The sequence below is a fragment of the Octodon degus genome, unplaced genomic scaffold (assembly GCF_000260255.1).
Source record: "Octodon degus isolate 3935 unplaced genomic scaffold, OctDeg1.0 scaffold00219, whole genome shotgun sequence".
In the NCBI taxonomy this organism is placed as follows: domain Eukaryota; kingdom Metazoa; phylum Chordata; class Mammalia; order Rodentia; family Octodontidae; genus Octodon; species Octodon degus.
In genome coordinates this window covers 410,821-429,319 of record NW_004524795.1, presented here as the reverse complement: position 1 = coordinate 429,319, position 18,499 = coordinate 410,821, and the positions used below count along the sequence as shown (strand labels likewise).

General features: G+C 41.1%; 1 protein-coding gene across 1 annotated transcript in view; it reads right to left on the bottom strand.

Moving 5' to 3' along the window:
- The window catches only part of Cfap52 (cilia and flagella associated protein 52), a 58,171-nt gene that overhangs the window by 23,280 nt on the left and 16,392 nt on the right, over window positions 1-18,499 (bottom strand). Inside the window, exons 7-8 of the mRNA XM_004645160.2 lie at window positions 10,114-10,214; window positions 5,828-5,998 (exon numbers count right to left, since the gene is read on the bottom strand). Of these exons, the coding sequence (XP_004645217.1) occupies window positions 5,828-5,998; window positions 10,114-10,214 (272 nt within the window). The remainder of the gene's footprint in view (window positions 1-5,827; window positions 5,999-10,113; window positions 10,215-18,499) is intronic.

Here is an 18,499-nt window from a genome sequence, read left to right as displayed (position 1 = left end):
AGAAGAAGAAGAAGAAGAAGAAGAAGAAGAAGAAGAAGAAGAAGAAGAAGAAGAAGAAGAAGAAGAAGTAGTGGAGGAGGAGGAGGAAGAAGAAGAGGAAGAGGAAGAGGAGGAGGAGGAGAAGAAGAAAAAGAAGAAGAGGAGGGGGGAGGAGGAGGAAGGGGAGCAGGAGAGGGAGGAGAAAGAGGGGGAGGAAAAGGAAGAGGAAGAGGAAGAGGAAGGATATACTAAAATGGTGTGGCTAAACCAAGCCATACAGGGAAGACATGGACTCAAAGGTCCCCTGCCTCTACTGCCTTCCCCTGAACAGAAGACACTACAGCACAGCAGTAAATTCTGTGGACATGAACTTCTCCCTGACAACTGGCCAGTTTTCCTTTTTTTGTCTCTCTCTTTTTTTCTTTCCTTCTTCCTTTTTCTTTTCTTCCCATTCCTTTTGTGCCCCAGAGCACTAACTGCAACAGCCAGGAACAAGACTGAAGACTACAGGGTGTGCAGCAAATGGAACAGCTAACCCCTCCCTGTGACTTGGGGTTGGAGAGGTGTGCGGAATTAAACAGCTTTGAACCTGGGACTGTGCAGCCCCAGGCTGTCCCTATGCTACCTGGGGTGGGAGCAGAAAGGCACCCCACAGAACCCCCCATCTTGCTCTAGGAAATGACAGACCACAGCAGGGGCAGGTGATGGTGGGTAGCAGAACTAGTAAAGCAAGAATGGGAGGTTAGCACTGAGGAGAGGAATAAGAATTGGGCCTGAGCAACCTGGCACTGCCACAGCAGGGGCAGAGGACCAGACCATGTCACAGCCTCCCACCCTACCCTGCGACATACGGCCCGAGAGGACAGAGACTTCCAGGGGAAGAGGGGCACAGAGGGCTGAGCAAGGATGGGGAGAAGCCATAGGTGCATGGCTCTGGGAACAGCACCCTGATGCTGCCTGAAAGCAGCACAGTCACTGGGGGAGAGAGGCCACCGAGAGAAAAAGGGTAAGGAGGGGGAGGGCACTAGGGACAGATGGAAAGTACTGGCCAAAGACTCTGGGCCAGGACCCACAGCTGGAGGCCAAGATCGGCCTCGAGTCCAGCACAAACTCTATTGCAAGGTTGGCAGCATCAGCCAGTAGTTTTGGTCTCTGAGTGGGTAACAGAAAAATTTTGTTTTTAAATTTTCTTATATTTTTCTTATTTATTTATTTTGCTGTTATGTTGCCTATTCATTTTACTTTATCTATTGTGTCTTTTACCTACCTAGTAGATTGGAATATTTTTGTTCCAATCTACTCATCTTCTTTCTCACGTTCCTCAATTTACCTCACATTTTCATGAGTAAGCAGTCTAATGTTTCTGGTCAACTTCCATAATCCCTTGATTACTCCTCCATTCCTTCTCTTCTGTCCTCTTCTTTAGTTTCCCAAAGTTTGTGTGAACATCCTTTGTCCTCCAGCCTGGCTTCTACTTTCTTCTCAGCTATCTATCTTCTCTCCACTATCCTTTTTAAATTTTCCCACCATACACATTCCCAATTTATAATCAGATTTGTTACATAACTATAGATTTTGCTTCTACACCTAAAGGTACAAAATTAGGTTACAACAGCTTATCAGTGTCTAAACTGTGCTTGATACTATTGTTAGTGCTACTTCTACTACTTTAGCTAGGATGCCATATCTGTTCTAACCAGTTGTTCTCATTTCTGTAACAATACTAGGAAGATCTATAACAACAACCTCACCACACCCCAGCACCAAAGAGCTAGGGACTGAGCCAAGCAGATACCAATATCTCCCTATAAATTAATTGAAAAGGTATGATCTTGGGACAGACACAAACCAAGAATCTCCTACACACAGAGCATATCTCTGAAGAACAAACCTTGCCTGGATACTAGTGACAAAGGTATGTACTGAAACAAAAACTTACAAAGATCCCCACAGAAATCAAAATAAAAATGTTGGGAATAGAAAATGACAAGATGCAGCAGTATTTTTATACAAGGCGTATTACTCAGCTATAAAAAAAGATGAATTTGAGGCTTTTTGTAGGTCAGTGGATTCAAGTAGAGACCATACTCAAAAGAGAAATAAATAAGACTCACATCGTATTGTCTCCCTGGTGTGAGATAAGGAAAGAGTAAATGAGTTCCACAATGTACAATAGATACTATGAAAGAGGAAGAAATTGTTCAAAAGGAAAAACCAACTAGGATGGGGGAAGGGAAAAGGTCAGCAGGGAAAGGGGGAAAAATGTAACTCAGTTATACTATTAGTGTCTCTTAGTTCATTAAAAAGGAAGGTTTGTGTTAATATTGCTTGGAGAAATTTGTATACCCATATCTTGTAGCCTGAGCAACTCCCTTAAAGATAACAACATGTAATGTATGAACTATTGTTTTTCTCCTATTATTTTAATAGGAAATATTGTTTTACATTTTTTTATGAAATAAAAAAGGCTAAATGAAGTTCTCTAGGCTGAGAGGGAAAAGTACCAGCTATCATCCAGCTGTATAAAAGGATAAAGTTGGGTATAATAGCACATGCTTGCAATATCAGCTACACTAGAGGTTGAAGCAAAAAGATTGCAAGTTTGAGGAAGGCCTAGTTTAGTAAGACCCTGTCCCAAAAATAAAATAGGGTGGGGATGTAGCTCAGTGGTAGACTGATTGCCCAACACGAGGGAGGCTTTGGTTCAATTCCTAGTGCCACTACCACTGAAAAAAAGAAAAAGTATCAGAAAGGCTCATATATCTAGGTAACCACAAAAATCTTATTGAATGTTTTAATCCTCAACTTCTTCTTTTTTGGTCTTTTTCTGACAGGGTTTCAGTATGTAGCTCAGACTGATCTTGAGCTCATTTTGTAGCCCAGGCTGGTCTTAAACTTGCAATGATCCTCCTACCTCAGCCTCCAGAGTGCTGGGATTATAGGCATGCACCACCACACCTGGCACTCCTCAATTTCTTGAAAGGATTTATGATTGTTTAAAACAAAAATTATAATATTGTATTGATGGGCTTATAACAACAGGGTAGCTGTTTTAGAATTGTTCTACTATATTTTCCTTGGAGTAATGAAATACTAACTCTGATTAGACTTTGAAATATTTTTTGATTTTTTTTTTTACTTATTGGATACAGGGTCTCATTACATAGCTCAGAGTCCTAGTGATCCTCCTGTCTCAGCCTCCCCAACACTGGGATTGTAGGTGTGTGACACCACACCCAGTTTTGGGTCCTGCATGGCACACCTGGGGTTCCAGGGTCTGGATGGCATGCAGTACCAGGGATCAAACTCAGGTCCTTGCACTTGCCAGGCAGGTGCTTAGACTGCTGAGCTATCACCCCAGCCCTAGATTTTGAAGTATTAAAGATGTTTATTGCCATCCTTAGAGCCTGCACTAAAATTTAATACAAAAGTACCTAGCCAGAAAGCCAATGGAGCAATTACATGAAATACAAAACACAGCTGATCATTGTAAAAGGAGGCAGAAAGAAAACAGCAACAATGAATGGTCAACAAATGAAGGAAAACAAATTATATAACAAGTAAATGGGTTAAATATTCCGAATAAAAAGCAAGATTTTTGTGATTATATAGGAAAGCAAGAATCAACTATTTGCTGTTTTGAGAAAGGTACTTTAAATGTAAACAGAGAGCCAGGCACATTGAAGCATGCCTATAATCCAAACACTTGAGAGATTCAGGCAAGAAGATTGTGGCAAGTTCAAATCCAGCCTGAATCCTGAATTACATAGTGAGACTCTGGAGAGAGAGAGAGAGAGAGAGAGAGAGAGAGAGAGAGAGAGAGAGAGAGAGAGAGAGAGAGAGAATGAAAATGAAAGAACAATAAAACCAAAGAACAAAATTTAAAGTTACACCTAAGCACTTTACTTTAAAGAAAATAATATTACCTTGATCTGTAATTTCCAATAATTTTAGCACAGGAGATTATAGAGGAAAAATTAAGAAGAAAACAAAAATAAACTAATTCTTTTCTCAGTGATGGATAGGACATAAATGTTGGTTATTCTCAGTCTTTGAAAGAAAAAAAATTAAATACATACATTAAAATTTTAAGAGAGGGCTGGGGAGATAGCTCAGTAGAATAAGCACCTGCTTGGCAAGCGCAGGGTCCTGAGTTCAATCCCCGGTACTGAAAAAAAAAAAGTATAGAAAATTTTAAGGGAAACCACTGAATAAATAAAAAAAGAAAGAATGGTTTCCAAATTGCAGAAACAACTCACATATGCATCTACTGGTGAATAGAAAAACAAAATATAGTATTATCATTATCATTATAGTATTATTCATTATTTATGTAATGAATTTGCTCACTTTTAAAGAAACAAAGTATGAATATATCCTATAAGATGGGATATTCTTTCAAAAAATGCTAAGTTTTAAAAGCTAGTCACAAAAGTCCACATATTATACGATTTCTTTTATATGAAATGTCCAGAATAGGAAAATCCAGTGACAGAAAGTAGAGTAGTGTTTGCCTAGCAGTAGGCGAGGAGGGACTGACTGAGTGACTGTTTTTGGTCAATAGGGAAAATGGAATGTTTTAAAATTAGACAATAGTTGCATGACTCTATATGCTAAAAAGTCTAAATGTGTGAACCTTTCAGTACATAAATTACATTTTAATAAATCTTATTTAAAAGAAAATAAAAGTTATAAAACCTGAACAGATCAATAGCTGTAAAAATTCCAAAGATACTTTAAAAATCTACCCTCCTGAAAGGTTTCAGGATCACACAAATTTACAGATTGATTCTACCAAGTTCCATAAAAATTGAGATTGAAAAAAAAAATGCCCCATTTTCAAAGAAAGATTCACTTAATTGAATGAGCTCAGAGAAAATTAAAGCATTGGCCATCTTTTCCACTAGAAATATTTGGCAGCGTGGACCCCTAAGGACTGAGGACACAAAAGCAACAGCTCATTATCTTTAAGGGCTGGCTTTGAAATGTCTTGCTGATCGACGGAACAGTGATTTTTTTTTTTTTTTTTTTTTTTCGAGTTCAAGCCAACACTAAGGAAGTTCACAACAAAAACTTCCTGACAAACTTCATGGACTAGATGGCACCAAAGGCAAAATGTGTTTCAAAGTGAAGCGGTGGCGCACTATGATGACAGCTTTCTGTTATTTTTGATATAAAAATGTTCATGAATATTCATTTGTTTGGGGAAGGATTTACCAAGGACTGCACCCACTAAACCCTGAGGACCTCATGTCCATGACAAAATTTTTCAAACATGGGAGGCTCCAGGAGAATCGACCCAGTGAGTGGCTGGATAAAAGATGGGTGAAAGGCATTACACCAAGCTTTCCCAGATGGCACTGGGAAAACAGGAAGGTTTTGCCCAATAAATTTTCTTTCCACTATAGGTTTATTTTTATTTTACCTTTTTTTTTTTTCAGTACTGGGGATTAAACTCAGTACCCCGTGCGTGCCAGGCAGGTGCTTATTCTACTGAGCTATCTCCCCAGCCATAGGTTTATTTTAAAAGCCCACATTCTAAAGAAGCCTAAATTTGAATTGGGAGAACTAATGCAATTTCATGGTAAAGACCATAGAAAGTTTTACAAAATTAATTTAGTACATTAGAAAAGTATAAGGAAAAAATCCCACTTACGTTCATAGATATTCAATATGTATTACTAAAATCAATTTTTCTTCCACACTACACCAAATTGCCATGTACTAATTTTCTTTTTTATTTTTTGGCAGAACCGGGGATTGAACTCAGGCCCTTGCACTTGCCAGACAAGTGCTTATTCTGCTGAGCCATCTCCCTGGCCCCCTCTAATTTTCTTCTTGTACTTACAATGGAAAGATGATGTCCTGGACAGCTTCAAAGTGACACGTAGCAATGAGAGTCTCTTTGAACTCTGTGAAGCTAACCCGATAAATGTGTGATTCTTCTGTTCCTACAAAAAACTGGTGTCCTTCTCCTCGAAGGGTGATAGAAGTGATGCCACCTTGCAACTGAATCTTCCTTTAAAGGAAAAGAAAATGTAAAGGGATTCACTCAACCATCACGTATTTATTACCCATCCAAAGCATTACAGAAAATACAGATCTGGCATGTGATTTGGGACGAACCCTCCAGAAAGTGACATAGTTGGAGAAGCATGAGTTATTCATGGTATTGTGTACCTGTAAACAGTCAGAAGACTCACCAGTCAGATACGGTCTGAAATGCGTTGTGCAAGAGGGGGAAGATTTGGATGGGGGAGCGTTCTGGGTAGGGTTATGGGTACCATCACCATGGCAACTTACACCCTTTGTTAATTCTATCTCTGGAAAATATCCCTAAAGTTGGAGAGGGGAGACCATTTATGCCAAAGGATGCTACTGAAATCTTATGTAATATAGTGACCAAATGGAAACAACTGAAATATCCAATTGTAATACAATTGTGAAATGATCTATGGGGCATAAATGCCATAGAATATTCACCTGGCCATAAAAGGTTTAAAAGATTGTGTAGTTTATATATAATTTATCATGTTGATAAAAATAATATGTAGTTCTGGGTATGATGACAGACATGTATAATCCTAGAACTTGGGAGGCTGAAGCAAGAGGAATGCTGTGAGCTCTAGGGCAGCCTGGCCTATGTGGTGAGTTCAAGGCCAGGCTGAACTACATAGTGAGACCCTGCCCCCCCCAAAAAAAAAGAAAAAAAGAAAAAGAAAAAGAAACCAACAAAATAAATAAAATAATATGTAGCAATTTTGAAAAAATTTATGATGCTTTTGTGAAGTAAAGAAAGTTAGAAAATAAAATTTTAGACATATAAGCACAATTACTTCAAAACTTGCATCAGCAATAAAGACAAGAAGAAATCATAAGATGTTAATAGTGGTTGTCTACCTGACTTTCAGGGATCCTTTTTCTTTTCTTCCACATTTCTGGTTTTTTCCTCCTTCCCTACCTTGCTTTTTGTTTTGCTTTGCTTTGGTTGTGTTTTGATTTGAAATTTGTAAGACAGGATCTCACTACATGATTCAGGCTGGTTATATAGCCCAGGCTGGCTACGAACTCATACCAGTCCTCCTCCCTCAGCCTCCCAAGTGCTGGAATTACATGTGTGTGTCACCACATCTGGCTCCTCCCCTGTCTGTTAAGTCCCAGGATAATAAATATAAACTTAAAAAAAATAAAGAAATGAACACATAATGAACAAGGTTCAAGGAGCCCAGAACTGCTCTACAACTTATTTTGGTCCAGCCCATGTTCCATGGGGGATCTTGGGAAGAAACTGGCATGGGTTTAGAAAGACGTGCGTGTTGGTAGGGAAAGGAAAACCACACATCATGTCCTAGCTCTGTTTCTAACTGGAGGTCCAGGACTCCGGATGTGTCAGTCAGAGTGGGATTCTGGCCGCCACTTCCTTCAGGCAATTTCAGCAGCTGTCGCTGGCCTGGGTGAGTCCTATTGGCTGAAACAGGCAGGTGATAGGGAAGCGCCTCTCTATTCATCTTTCAGAATGAGATATGTGAGCTCACCGGAATGCTTATGAATTATAAAACAATTCTTCAATGAGATCAGCTTGTGAGAGAGGGAACATAGTCAGAAATTCCCTAAGCCCACATGTTTTTGCTTCAAGAGGGAACCCCAAGCTGCTCCAACAATGCAGACTGGAGCTAGGTCAATCCTGGTCTCTCATGGTCCTACTGAGACTCCTACTGTCCTACTTAGACAGAGCCTTCTAGTCCACCTTCCAAACCCAAACTGCTGCCCAGGCCAAAAGAAGCCTCTGCAGGGAACTCTACGTTCTTCAAGAGGTGAGCAGGGGAGAAGTTGGTGTTCTTGGAGCCCATGGGCCCTTTTCCTTGGCAGGTATAAAACAGATCAAGCAGGATTTAGGAAGATTTTCTGATGTTCCTGATAAGCACATAGAGACATGTTAACCCCTAGTGGAAAGCAAGGGGCCTTACATGCAGCAGAGGTCATTGGAGATGAATTATGTATTATTTATCACAGGAGGCCTGAGGAACTACGGCCAGGGAAAAGACTATTTCCCACAAGGGTGAGGCTGCCCCAGGAGATAACCCTACTAGGACCCTGATGATCATAGGCACATAAGTATTTCTAGGCCTGTATTCTAGAAGGGTTGTTTTAAGCTATGGATCGTTAATCAGGGTAACCAAGAAAATCCCTCAGCCTTTTTACAAAGACTCCAAGAGGCTTTAACAACCTTTACCCTCCCATCCTCAGACTTTGTCGAGGGGGCAGGGAGGTAAATTTGTAACCCAGTCTGCCCCAGATAGCAGGTGTAAAATACAGAAGAAGGTGTTTGGTAGTCCTGATAGCTCTTTAGAGTCTCTTGTCAAGGAAATCACTGAGGTCTTTTATAACCAAGAATAAGAGGAGGCCAAAGGGCAGAAAAAACAATAGGCAGCTTCACAGTGGAATTCCCAGGGCTCCAAAGATGACTCATGTGATTGCAACAACTAAGGAAAGCCAGGACACTTCCGTAGGGACTGTAATCACAGTCCCTGCCACCAGAAGGGCAAAGAGTCACCTGTTTCCTGCCTGGGGGGAACCACTAGACATGGGACCTGGGGTCAAACCCAGCCTTCCATTTGGTCCCCTAAAGAGATCTGGGCCCTCCTTGCAAGCTTCTGTAAGCCAGACTGATCACCACTCAGGAGCCCTGGGTGACTATCTCTAGAGGGAAGAAAAATTAATCTCTTCCTTGAGTCAGAGGTTACTACTGCTGTGGTCCTCTCCAATCCTGGCCTGCAGTCGGTATAACTGCCAGAGATGTCAGATATTTCTCACAGCCCCTTTGCTGGAGTTGGGACATTTTCTTAGTTTGTCCTGTCTTCTGTTATGCTAGAAAGCCTCACCCCTGGGCTAGGACAAGGTATCTTACACTGCATAAAGATATCTTACCCTCCATCACTTACATGCCTCCAAATCATTACTATGCCTTCCCTAAGGGAGACAGAGGTTAGTTAATCCAGGTCTGGATGGTCCCAAGAAGACTAGGGGAAGCAGTGGAAACAACACCTATATTCATTCATTTAAAGGACCCAACAAGAGCCAGCCAAATAGCTCAGTGGATTAAAGTGCCTGCAAGAAGACACAGGGGCTGGGAGTTCGATCTCAGGCCTGCTGCCCTGCTCCAGGGGCACTGAGACAGTGATTGAGACTGGGCCTGCTGGCATGTGCCTGTAATCCCAGCTCTTGGGAGGCTGTAAACAGGTGGATCTCTATGAGTCCGATCTAGTAGTGACACCCTCAACACCCTATAGACCTTTCCCTAAAATAAATAAATGACCCAAGAAATTTCTGATTTAAAAATATTTTAATATTCCAGAAACCTATTGGTTAGCAGCTAAAGAGTAAAATGATTAAATGGAATCTATGATGGCACCAAATATCCCTTTTTTGTTGTTGTTGTTGTTGTTGTTGTTGTTGGCCTTTTTGAGACAAGGCTTCACTATGCAGTTCAGGCAGTAGTATAATTAAAAACATATATTTATTAAAAGGGCAGTATCTACTTATGTCCTAGTGTATTACTTTGGTTTGATCAACACAAACTTTTATGCTGACAAAAAAAAAAAAAAAAGATGATTCCAATTCCAACTACTCAATAGCAAGATGAAACTCTCTGACAAAATATAACTTTGCTAATATCATTTCATTACAGGATTCAAGTAAGGCTCTGGTATGGGTTGTGTCTAGTTGAACCCTCCACAAAGCCTGCTATAGACATAGGGTGGGTCTCTAGAGTCTGTGATCCATTCCTGGTCCAGGGCTGGGATTATGGGTGGAAGTGCTACATGTGCCCAGGGCAGGCAGCCTACGTACAACATAAGGGAGGGAGAGAGGCTTGATCTCGGCTGCTCCCCCTCCCTCTTGCTCTTGTTGCTTTTGTTGTTTCCTGCAGCCATGAACAGCTGCCCTCTGCCATGTGCCACCCTGCCTTGGAGCCAGCCGAGTGTGGACTGAAACCTCGACAACCCATGAGCTAAACCTTTCCCTCTTTAATTTGGGTGTTGGGTGTTTTGTTTCAACAATGGGAGAAAAGTAACCAAGATAACCTTCCTCTGGTCAGTCTCTACCTATCCCAACTTTTGGGGGCCCAGAACTTACTTGGCAGGTTTATAGCTCGGACTTTTACAAAAGACCAGCAGTCCAGCTCCAGAGCCCACCAACAAACCCCCCATCTTCAGGCATTTGATGGCTGACACTCCCTAGAAGAAGAAAACAGTGCTTTGACAAAGGCCAAATGAGACTCATCCTTCTTTTTTATTCTAATTGATTGATTGATTGATTAGTTGATTGATTCACTGATTTAGAGACAAGGTCTCACTCACTATGTAGTTGAGGCTGGCCTTATACTCACCATGTAGCCTAGGCTGGCCTTGAACTCATGGCGACTCCCTTGCCTCAGCCTTCCAAGTGCTGGGATTACAAGCATGCACCGCCGTGCCCAGCTCCCAATTTGAATTTCTAATTTTAAAATGTACACGACTGCTGTGGTTTGAATGTGACTCCACAAAGTTTCTGTGTGGGAAACCCGATGCAGTGGAGCTGGGAGATGGAGGCTGAGAAGGGCTGGTGAGGTGTGGAGGCTCTGCCCTGGGGGGGGCAGGGAGCAAACATCTCTGAAGGTGTGGGCTGGTTATGAAGACAGTGGGCCTGTGAAGAAGAGAGTTTAGCTAGGCGGCGTGGCATCCACGTGTAGACCTAGCTGTTCAGGGCTGAGGCTAAGACTAAGACCAGGGAGCCTGAGTGTCTAGGGCCAGCCTGGGCCACAGAACAAGGCCTACTTTTTTTTTTCTATTGTAATCATTATAGAAATTGTATTGAAATCAGTGTTGTGAGAGAACTGACATCAGGCTATAGTTAACCTTACTCACTTCTACAATTTTAGAGCCAAGGCTTAAAGACGATGATGATGATGGCCACCGTGTTTTAGAATTACATCACATTATGCAAAATAAAAAGGGACACTTGTTATTATTGAATAACCAATAATACATCTTCAAATTTTTATTTATTTATTTATCTATTTGTGTGTGTGTGTGGGATCGAACTAGGGACCTTGTGCTTTTCAGGCAGGCACTTATGCCGCTGAGCTATCTCCCCGGCCCACCAATAATATATCTTGAGTAACTCTTTCCAAAAGTAGCAAGTACTATACAAAAATGGATAAATGCCTACCTACACTGTAGCTATTAAGCAAGAATGGAAAACAACAAAGAAGAGCAACAACGTATGGTTTTGTTGGACTTTGTGATTTTGAAAACATGTGGACATATGCCATGTTCCCAAGCTTAAATGGCACAGACTCTAGCTATGTTTTGCTATCGGAGGGATTAAAGTCTGGGATACTTTAGAAGTCCGTTTTTCTCTTTATGTTCCTTATATTTCTCAGAATGCTGACTTGCACAGTGCTTTACAAGAAAAATTTCCATGGACAATCTAAAAATTTAAAATTCTAGAGTAACTGTATTTCCACTCTATGGTAAGGAATTGGTTTATTTTGAGATTACTGATAAAAATGTAAGTACTTTCATATTTATTATATTTTGTTTCTTTATATTATTTTATTTTTTCATTTATGTATTTGGTACAGGACCTTACTATGCAGCTCGTAGTGATCCTCCTGTTTTCAGCCTCCCCAGCACTGAGATTATAGGTGTGCCAAGCCTGAACTCTTTATCAGCTCAGGGAGCCCCATGGGTGGGGCTGGAGAGGCATGCGGGACAGGGAATCAAACCCTGGTCCCTGGGCTGGTGAGATAGCTCAGTGGTCTAAAGCACCTACTTAGAACAAGCTTAGCAAAGCACAGGGACCACGGTTCAATCCCCCAGCACCACATGCCAGCCAGCCCCGCCCCCTGGTGGGCTGAGCTGGACACACACACACACACACACACACACACACACACACATAAATAAATAAATAAATTAAAAAAAAAAAAAAAAAACCCTGGTCCCTGTGTTTGCCAAAGCAGGTGCTTAGTCCACTGAGCTATCTCGCCAGTCCTGCTTCCTTATTTTAGAACTGAAGTATTTTCTGACTCAGATTTCCATTGCTTAAGAGATTAGAATAGACACTTTAGTGACTAAACTAAAACCCTCCACATTTATTGGACAGAACAAAAATAATTTTTGAACAGTACTGTGTCATGAAAGGTTCTTGCCTCTCAGCCATCCTGACCCCACTTCCAGAGAGCCTCTCCCTCCTTATAGTGGACCCTTTGTTAGAGTCGGATGTTGGATGTATTTAACTACATGTGGGGACTTGCTTGCTTGCTTGGTACTTTTTACAAATAAATAGAACAACATCTGTTAGAGCTGCAAAGACCCATTTGTTAACAAAACGAGAGCCAGGTGTGGTGGCACACACGGCTAATCACCAGCATTCTGGAAGCTGAGGCAGGAAGAGTGTCGAGAGTTCAAGGTGAGCCTGAACTACATAGTCAGACCCTGTCTCAAATAGCAACAAAAATAAAAAAAAAATCTAAAAACCAAAATGAGAGTGTATCTCTAGGCTTAGTTCCCTGGTCCAGACACCTGGCACTGGTGCTGCCTCACTTGTTGATGAGGTTTGTTGCCACCATATTGGCTGTTCTGAGTCATGGCTACTTCCTTGCTCTGTGGGTACACACACACACACACACGATAAAAGAAAGTTTCATCAGCCAGGCATTTCTATCCATGGACTTTATGACAGATAACCACAAAACCTAATGCTTCAGATGATCCTGAAAGGGAAATTAAAATTTTAAATAAAATCTGAAAAGGATGCCCACCAGGACCAGGCAAAGATGTCTGTGTCAGGATAAGCCTGATAACAGAACATCCTTTCTTTTGCATAAGCTTATATGACAGATGACCTTAAAATACAACTTGAAATATTTCTTTGTGTAGCTCCTGTTTTTTGCTGCCTTTGTATAACTGATGGCTTTGCAATGCAACTTAAAATCGAATAGGACATTTCTTCCTCTATATAACCCATGCTTTGTATAACTGATGGCCTTGTGACATAACCTGAAATGTTTAAACTCCCTCAGCAACCCAAGATATCACCCAACCCTCCAATCATAGTGCACCAAATCTGCCTTTCAATTTCCTCCCTTGCTTTCTGGATAAAAGACCCAAGACCCTGCCAGGCAGGGCTGACCCTTTGGGAGAGATCCCAGTCAAGCCTAGAGGTATAAATAAACCTTCCTGGTGCCCTTTCTTCCTGAGTTTTGTCTTTTTTTTTTTTTTTTTTTTTTTGTGGAATCGGGATTGAACTCAGACCCTTGCACTTGCCAGGCAAGCGCTTATTCTACTGAGCCATCTCCCCGGCCCCCTGAGTTTTGTCTTGTTTTCTGTAACACTCCAGGCTGTATTCAAATAGATGAAACAAAACAGGATACAATGGAATGTCTGACAGTCAAGTAGTATGAGAAATGTAAGCATGAACTTAGGAATATTTTCTAAAATGTTTATCACTGTAAATACCATAGGCTCCCCTGACAGAGAATATACCTTACTGAGCTAACTCACAGCTACAACAGACCCAGTTCCCCCCAAAACAAGTCTGCTCAAGAGCAATAGGACATGTCTGCATATCATCAGTACCAAGGGTTGCCACTATGGCATCCCTTGAGGGAACATGATAGCTCTTTTAAAATAAAAATATACAAAGAAAGTTTGTGTTAATATAGCCTTCCTTATTCCACTGATCTTTAGGATTTAAACATAAAAGGTAATTCTCTACCCATCACCTTTCAAATTTATATATATATATATATATATATATATATATATATATATTATATAAAGCAAAATTCATTGAGGATTTAAAGTTATGGGACTTCATGTTCAAGCAGAAGTAGCTTGGTTCTCTTTCATGCTTGTACTTCCAGAATGCTTGTGCTATTAATATTAGGAACCACTATGGGAAAACTTGGAGCATAAGGAATATTAATTGGTTCAGCAATGGAAGAAGGAAGAAGCTGTGAAAACCAAGTCTGGTACTCTCCAGTAGGAATCAGATGCATTTAAACTGGGTTAATTAAGCCAAAACACCTCCCCTCCACCCATATTGCCTGAAGTTTTATCGTGTTATGTTAATTATACTGTGGAAAATTCTACCAAGTGGGATTAAATGTTTTGGGTTAATGGATATAGTTTCTAATAATTTCTTAGAGAAGTTGGACAGGGAAAGGTACATTTTCTCTCCTGTTCTTATTTTTATTTGTGTGTGTGTGTGTGTGTGTGTGTGTGTGTGTGTGTGTGTGGCCAGCTCAGCCCACCAGGGGCCGGGGCTGGCTGGCATGTGCTGCTGGGGGTTTGAACCGCAGTCCCTGTGCTTTGCTAAGCTTGTTCTAAGTAGGTGCTTTAGATCACTGAGCCATCTCACCAGCCCACCTGTTCTTATTTTTTTAAGGTTTTTTTTTTTTTTCTTTTTTCCTAAACAGTGTCTCGCTATGTAGTCCAGTCTGGCCTGGAACTAACAGCAATCCTGCTGCCTGAGTTCTGGGATTACAGGCATGTGCTACCACATCCGGCTTTCTCTTTTGTTTTTGAGAAACTTTTCAAAACTAGAATTCTATGTATATAGCTCGATATCAGCCTTTTTTTTTTTTTCCATAGAGAGAGCTTGTGGATTTAAACATCATTTCTAACATGGCTGGAATAGGGCAAAGCTCTTATAAAATGAAGTATTTCTGATTGCATTTTTTTTTTTAGCTTAATGCTTTACTTGAAAATGAAAGCAAAATATGCAATGTATTAATTCTTGGAAATGTGCCCATAATTGGTTGTGAAACTGTCTCATTGATATTTCTCAATAAAATTATTTTTAAAAAAGAAAGAAAATGAAAGCAAAAATGGGTACATGATAAATACTCTTCAGCCCTATCATTTTTGAGTCAAGAAGGCTAACTGAATTAGGTGATGTAAAGAGCACGGTGACTGAGACTGGGTATGGTGGTGCACACCTGTAATCCCAGTGCTCACGAGGCTGAAAAACAGGAAGGATCTCTACAAGTCTGATCTGCATACTGAAACCCGATAGACCCCGTACTAAATACATTAAAATTTTTCTTAAATAAATAAATAAATAAATAATCAGTTTGCCAATGTCCACAAAATAACCTGCTGTGGTTTTCATGACAGTTACATTGAATCTTGGAAGAACACTTCAGAACAATGTTGAACCTGCGAACATGGAATGTTTGTTTAGTCCTTTGGCCTCTTTTTAGAGTGTTCTGCAATTTTGTTATACAATGTTGTAAATGTAGTGTTTTTATTACTATGATCATCATGGTCACGTTCTTTAGTTCAGTGCTATATACCTAATAGGTCCACTTAGAACCATTCTAATTCTTTCCCTTTCCAGCCATAAGCCAAACATTTAAGAAGAGTTTCAAAAGGGAAGATGTCCCAAGATTCTGTGATACACAAAACAAACATTTTCATTAGTACCTAAATCCCTTTATCTCACAAACATTATTTTCTTCCCACCATGGAAAAGATGTCTTGAAAAAGCCCTGTGTGGTGGTACAGGCTTATAATACCAGCACCTATGAGGCTGAGGCAGGAGAATTGCCATGAGTTTGAGACCACAAACCTTGACTACATAGTGAGACCCTGCCTCAAAAAACCAAAGAACAACAACAAAAGGAATCTTAGAATCATTACATTGTGGAACTTACCATCAAACTTCAATGATTAGAAATTAAATCATTGAAGAGAATGCAGGGGTTGGGGAGACAGCTTGGCAGTCTAAGCGCCTGCCTGGCAAATGCAAGGACCTGGTTTGAGCCCCAGTACTGCATGCAGTGCTGGCCCTTCCCTGAGCATGATGTGCTGGCCACCAAAACCCAGTGTGGTGACACATGCCTGTAATCCCAGTGCTGTGGCAGCTGAGACAGGAGGATCGCTATGAGTCTGATCTGCGTAGTGAAATCCTGTACCAAATAAACAAATACAAGATTAAAAAACAACAACAGGCCAGCAGTATAGCTCAGCAGACTAAGCACCTGCTTAGGTAAGTGGAGGGGCCAGAGTTCCATCCCTGGCATCACATGCTGTGCCAGCCTCACCCCTGGGTGCACTGAGCCAGCAATGGAGTCTAGGCATGATAGCACACGCCTATAATCCCAGTACTGGGGAGGCAGAAAACAGGAGGATTGCTATGAGTCCAAGCTGTAGTGAAACCCTGTACCAAATACATTAAAAAACAAAAACAAACAAAAAAATTACTTATAGAAACAAATAAGGAAAACAAAACAACAAAAAAAACCCAACTACTCATGCTTGGGTGCCACCCCAGAATCAGAATTAAGTGGTAGCTTAGGGCTAGCAATGTAGCTCAGCAGACTAAGTGCTTCCTTAGGTAAGTGCAGGGGCCAGGCTTCAATCCCTGGCACTGCATGCCATGCTGGCCCTGCCCCAGGTGTGCTCAGCCAGCAATGGAGTCTGGGTGTGGTGGCACACACCTGTAATCCCAGAACTAGGGAGGCAGAAATCAGGAGGACCACTACAAGTCCCAGATGTGTAGTGAGACTCTGCACAAAAAACAAATAAAACAAAACACAACAACAGTAGAATTGTATGTAAAGGTTTGAGGAACCCTAAGACAGCTGGAGAGAACTTGGTTTGTAGATTCTGGGCAGGCAAAAAAAATACCTAGATCAGTATTTTCCAAGCAGCATCTTTGGAGGCATCTCAGAGTTGGAACTGGCAGGGGTTCTAGCCTTCAGCCTGAACTTTGCTTTTACCTGTTTAGTATTTTGAAATAAGTAGAAAAAGACTCACTTTAGCTACATTTTGGGTGCAGCCAGATAGCTCAACGGACTAAAGCATCTGCTTAGACAGAGCGCAGCAGCTGGGGTTGGATCCCCAGCATGCCAGCCCCGCCCCCAGGGTGTGCTGCGACCATGACTGAGACTGGGCATGGTGGTGTACATGGTGGTGTGCTCCCAGTGCTTGGGAGGCTGAAAACATGAGAATCACTATGAGTCCGATCTGTGTAGTGAGACCCTGTAGACCCTTTGCTAATTTTTTTTTAAAAAGCTACATTTTAATCTTCTGTGGAATTATTCCAAATATTTTCTACCTAAACTATAGCTTTTTGTCTTAAACATTTGACTATTACATGATTATATGATTAACAAAATTGACATTTTCCCAGGAACAGGGTGCAATATTTCAAAGTTTCTTAAGAATATCTGCTAAGTGGAAAATTATCTAAGTCTAGTTGGAACCATCTGTTCTGTTATCAGAAATGAGATAGACAGGTGCAAAACTTAGCACAAACTTGAACAAAGTTTAGTAGAAACAACTCTTGAAACTTTCTGGAGCTTTTGGAAACTATCACACTTATTAAATAAAGTCACCCTTTTATGGCTGATCTTTCATTTTGGTTCATGTACCATCATTGCTTACTGGACTCTTAACCAGAATTGTTAAGAATTCTGCAAATATGAACTATGAACTTTTTCCACGTCTTGTTTATGACTCATAATGTCAGCTGAGGCTAAAATTCAGGATCTAGTTACTAGAGTAGGAAAAAGATTTTCTACACAAAATATTTACATATACACAATGGTACCTCAGTTCATGAGCTTAGTTCTTCTCTCCAGCTGTCTTAGTGTCCCTCAGACCTTTGCATTCAATTCTCTTTATGATTTAGTTTTGAATCATTCATTTTTTTCCTCACTATTTTAGGGAAGGGTCTACAGGGTGTTCAGGGCCTCATTACTAGATCAGACTCGTAATGATCCGCCTCCCAAGAGCTGGGATTATAAGGTGTGCACCACCACGCCCAGTCTCAGTGTGCCCCGGGGATCGAACCTCTGGCCCCTGTGCCTGCTTGCAGGTACTTTAATCCACTGAGCTATTTGGCCAGCCCTAGTTTCAAATCATTTAAGTTGGATGGTAAGTTCCACAATGTAATGATTCTAAGATTCCTTTTGTTGTTCTTTGTTTTTTTTTGAGGCAGGGTCTCACTACATAGTCAAGGTTGGTGGTCTCAAACTCATGGCAATCTTCCTGCCTCAGCCTCATAGGTGCTGGTATTATAGGCCTGCACCACCACGCAGGGATTTTTCCAAAACATCTTTTGGGTCACAAACTAAACTGGACAAGAACCAAATAAAATTTCCCCATAAGGTCAGCATTGAAACTAACCATTGAATCTGAGTCAGTTCTCATCCCATTCCATTTGTGACCACAATAATTGTCATCCTCTCTCTTTCTCCCATCTCTCCCCCCACCTTCACTCCTCTCTCCCCTCCCCCCCCTTATCTATAGGCTTTTGGTTCAAAAAGCATATTTTCCTTGCATATGGTAACTTGGCCAGGACCAGTATGATTCCATATCACAAAGTGACAAGCTTTGTGCTTCGAGGAGGTGCCTAAAAAAGGTATGGTCCACATTCCCTAATTAAGGACACCTAGGAAGGTCTTTGTCCCCAAAAGTACAGAGATCAGGGCTTACAGAACTTGCTTGTATACTTTGCAAACATA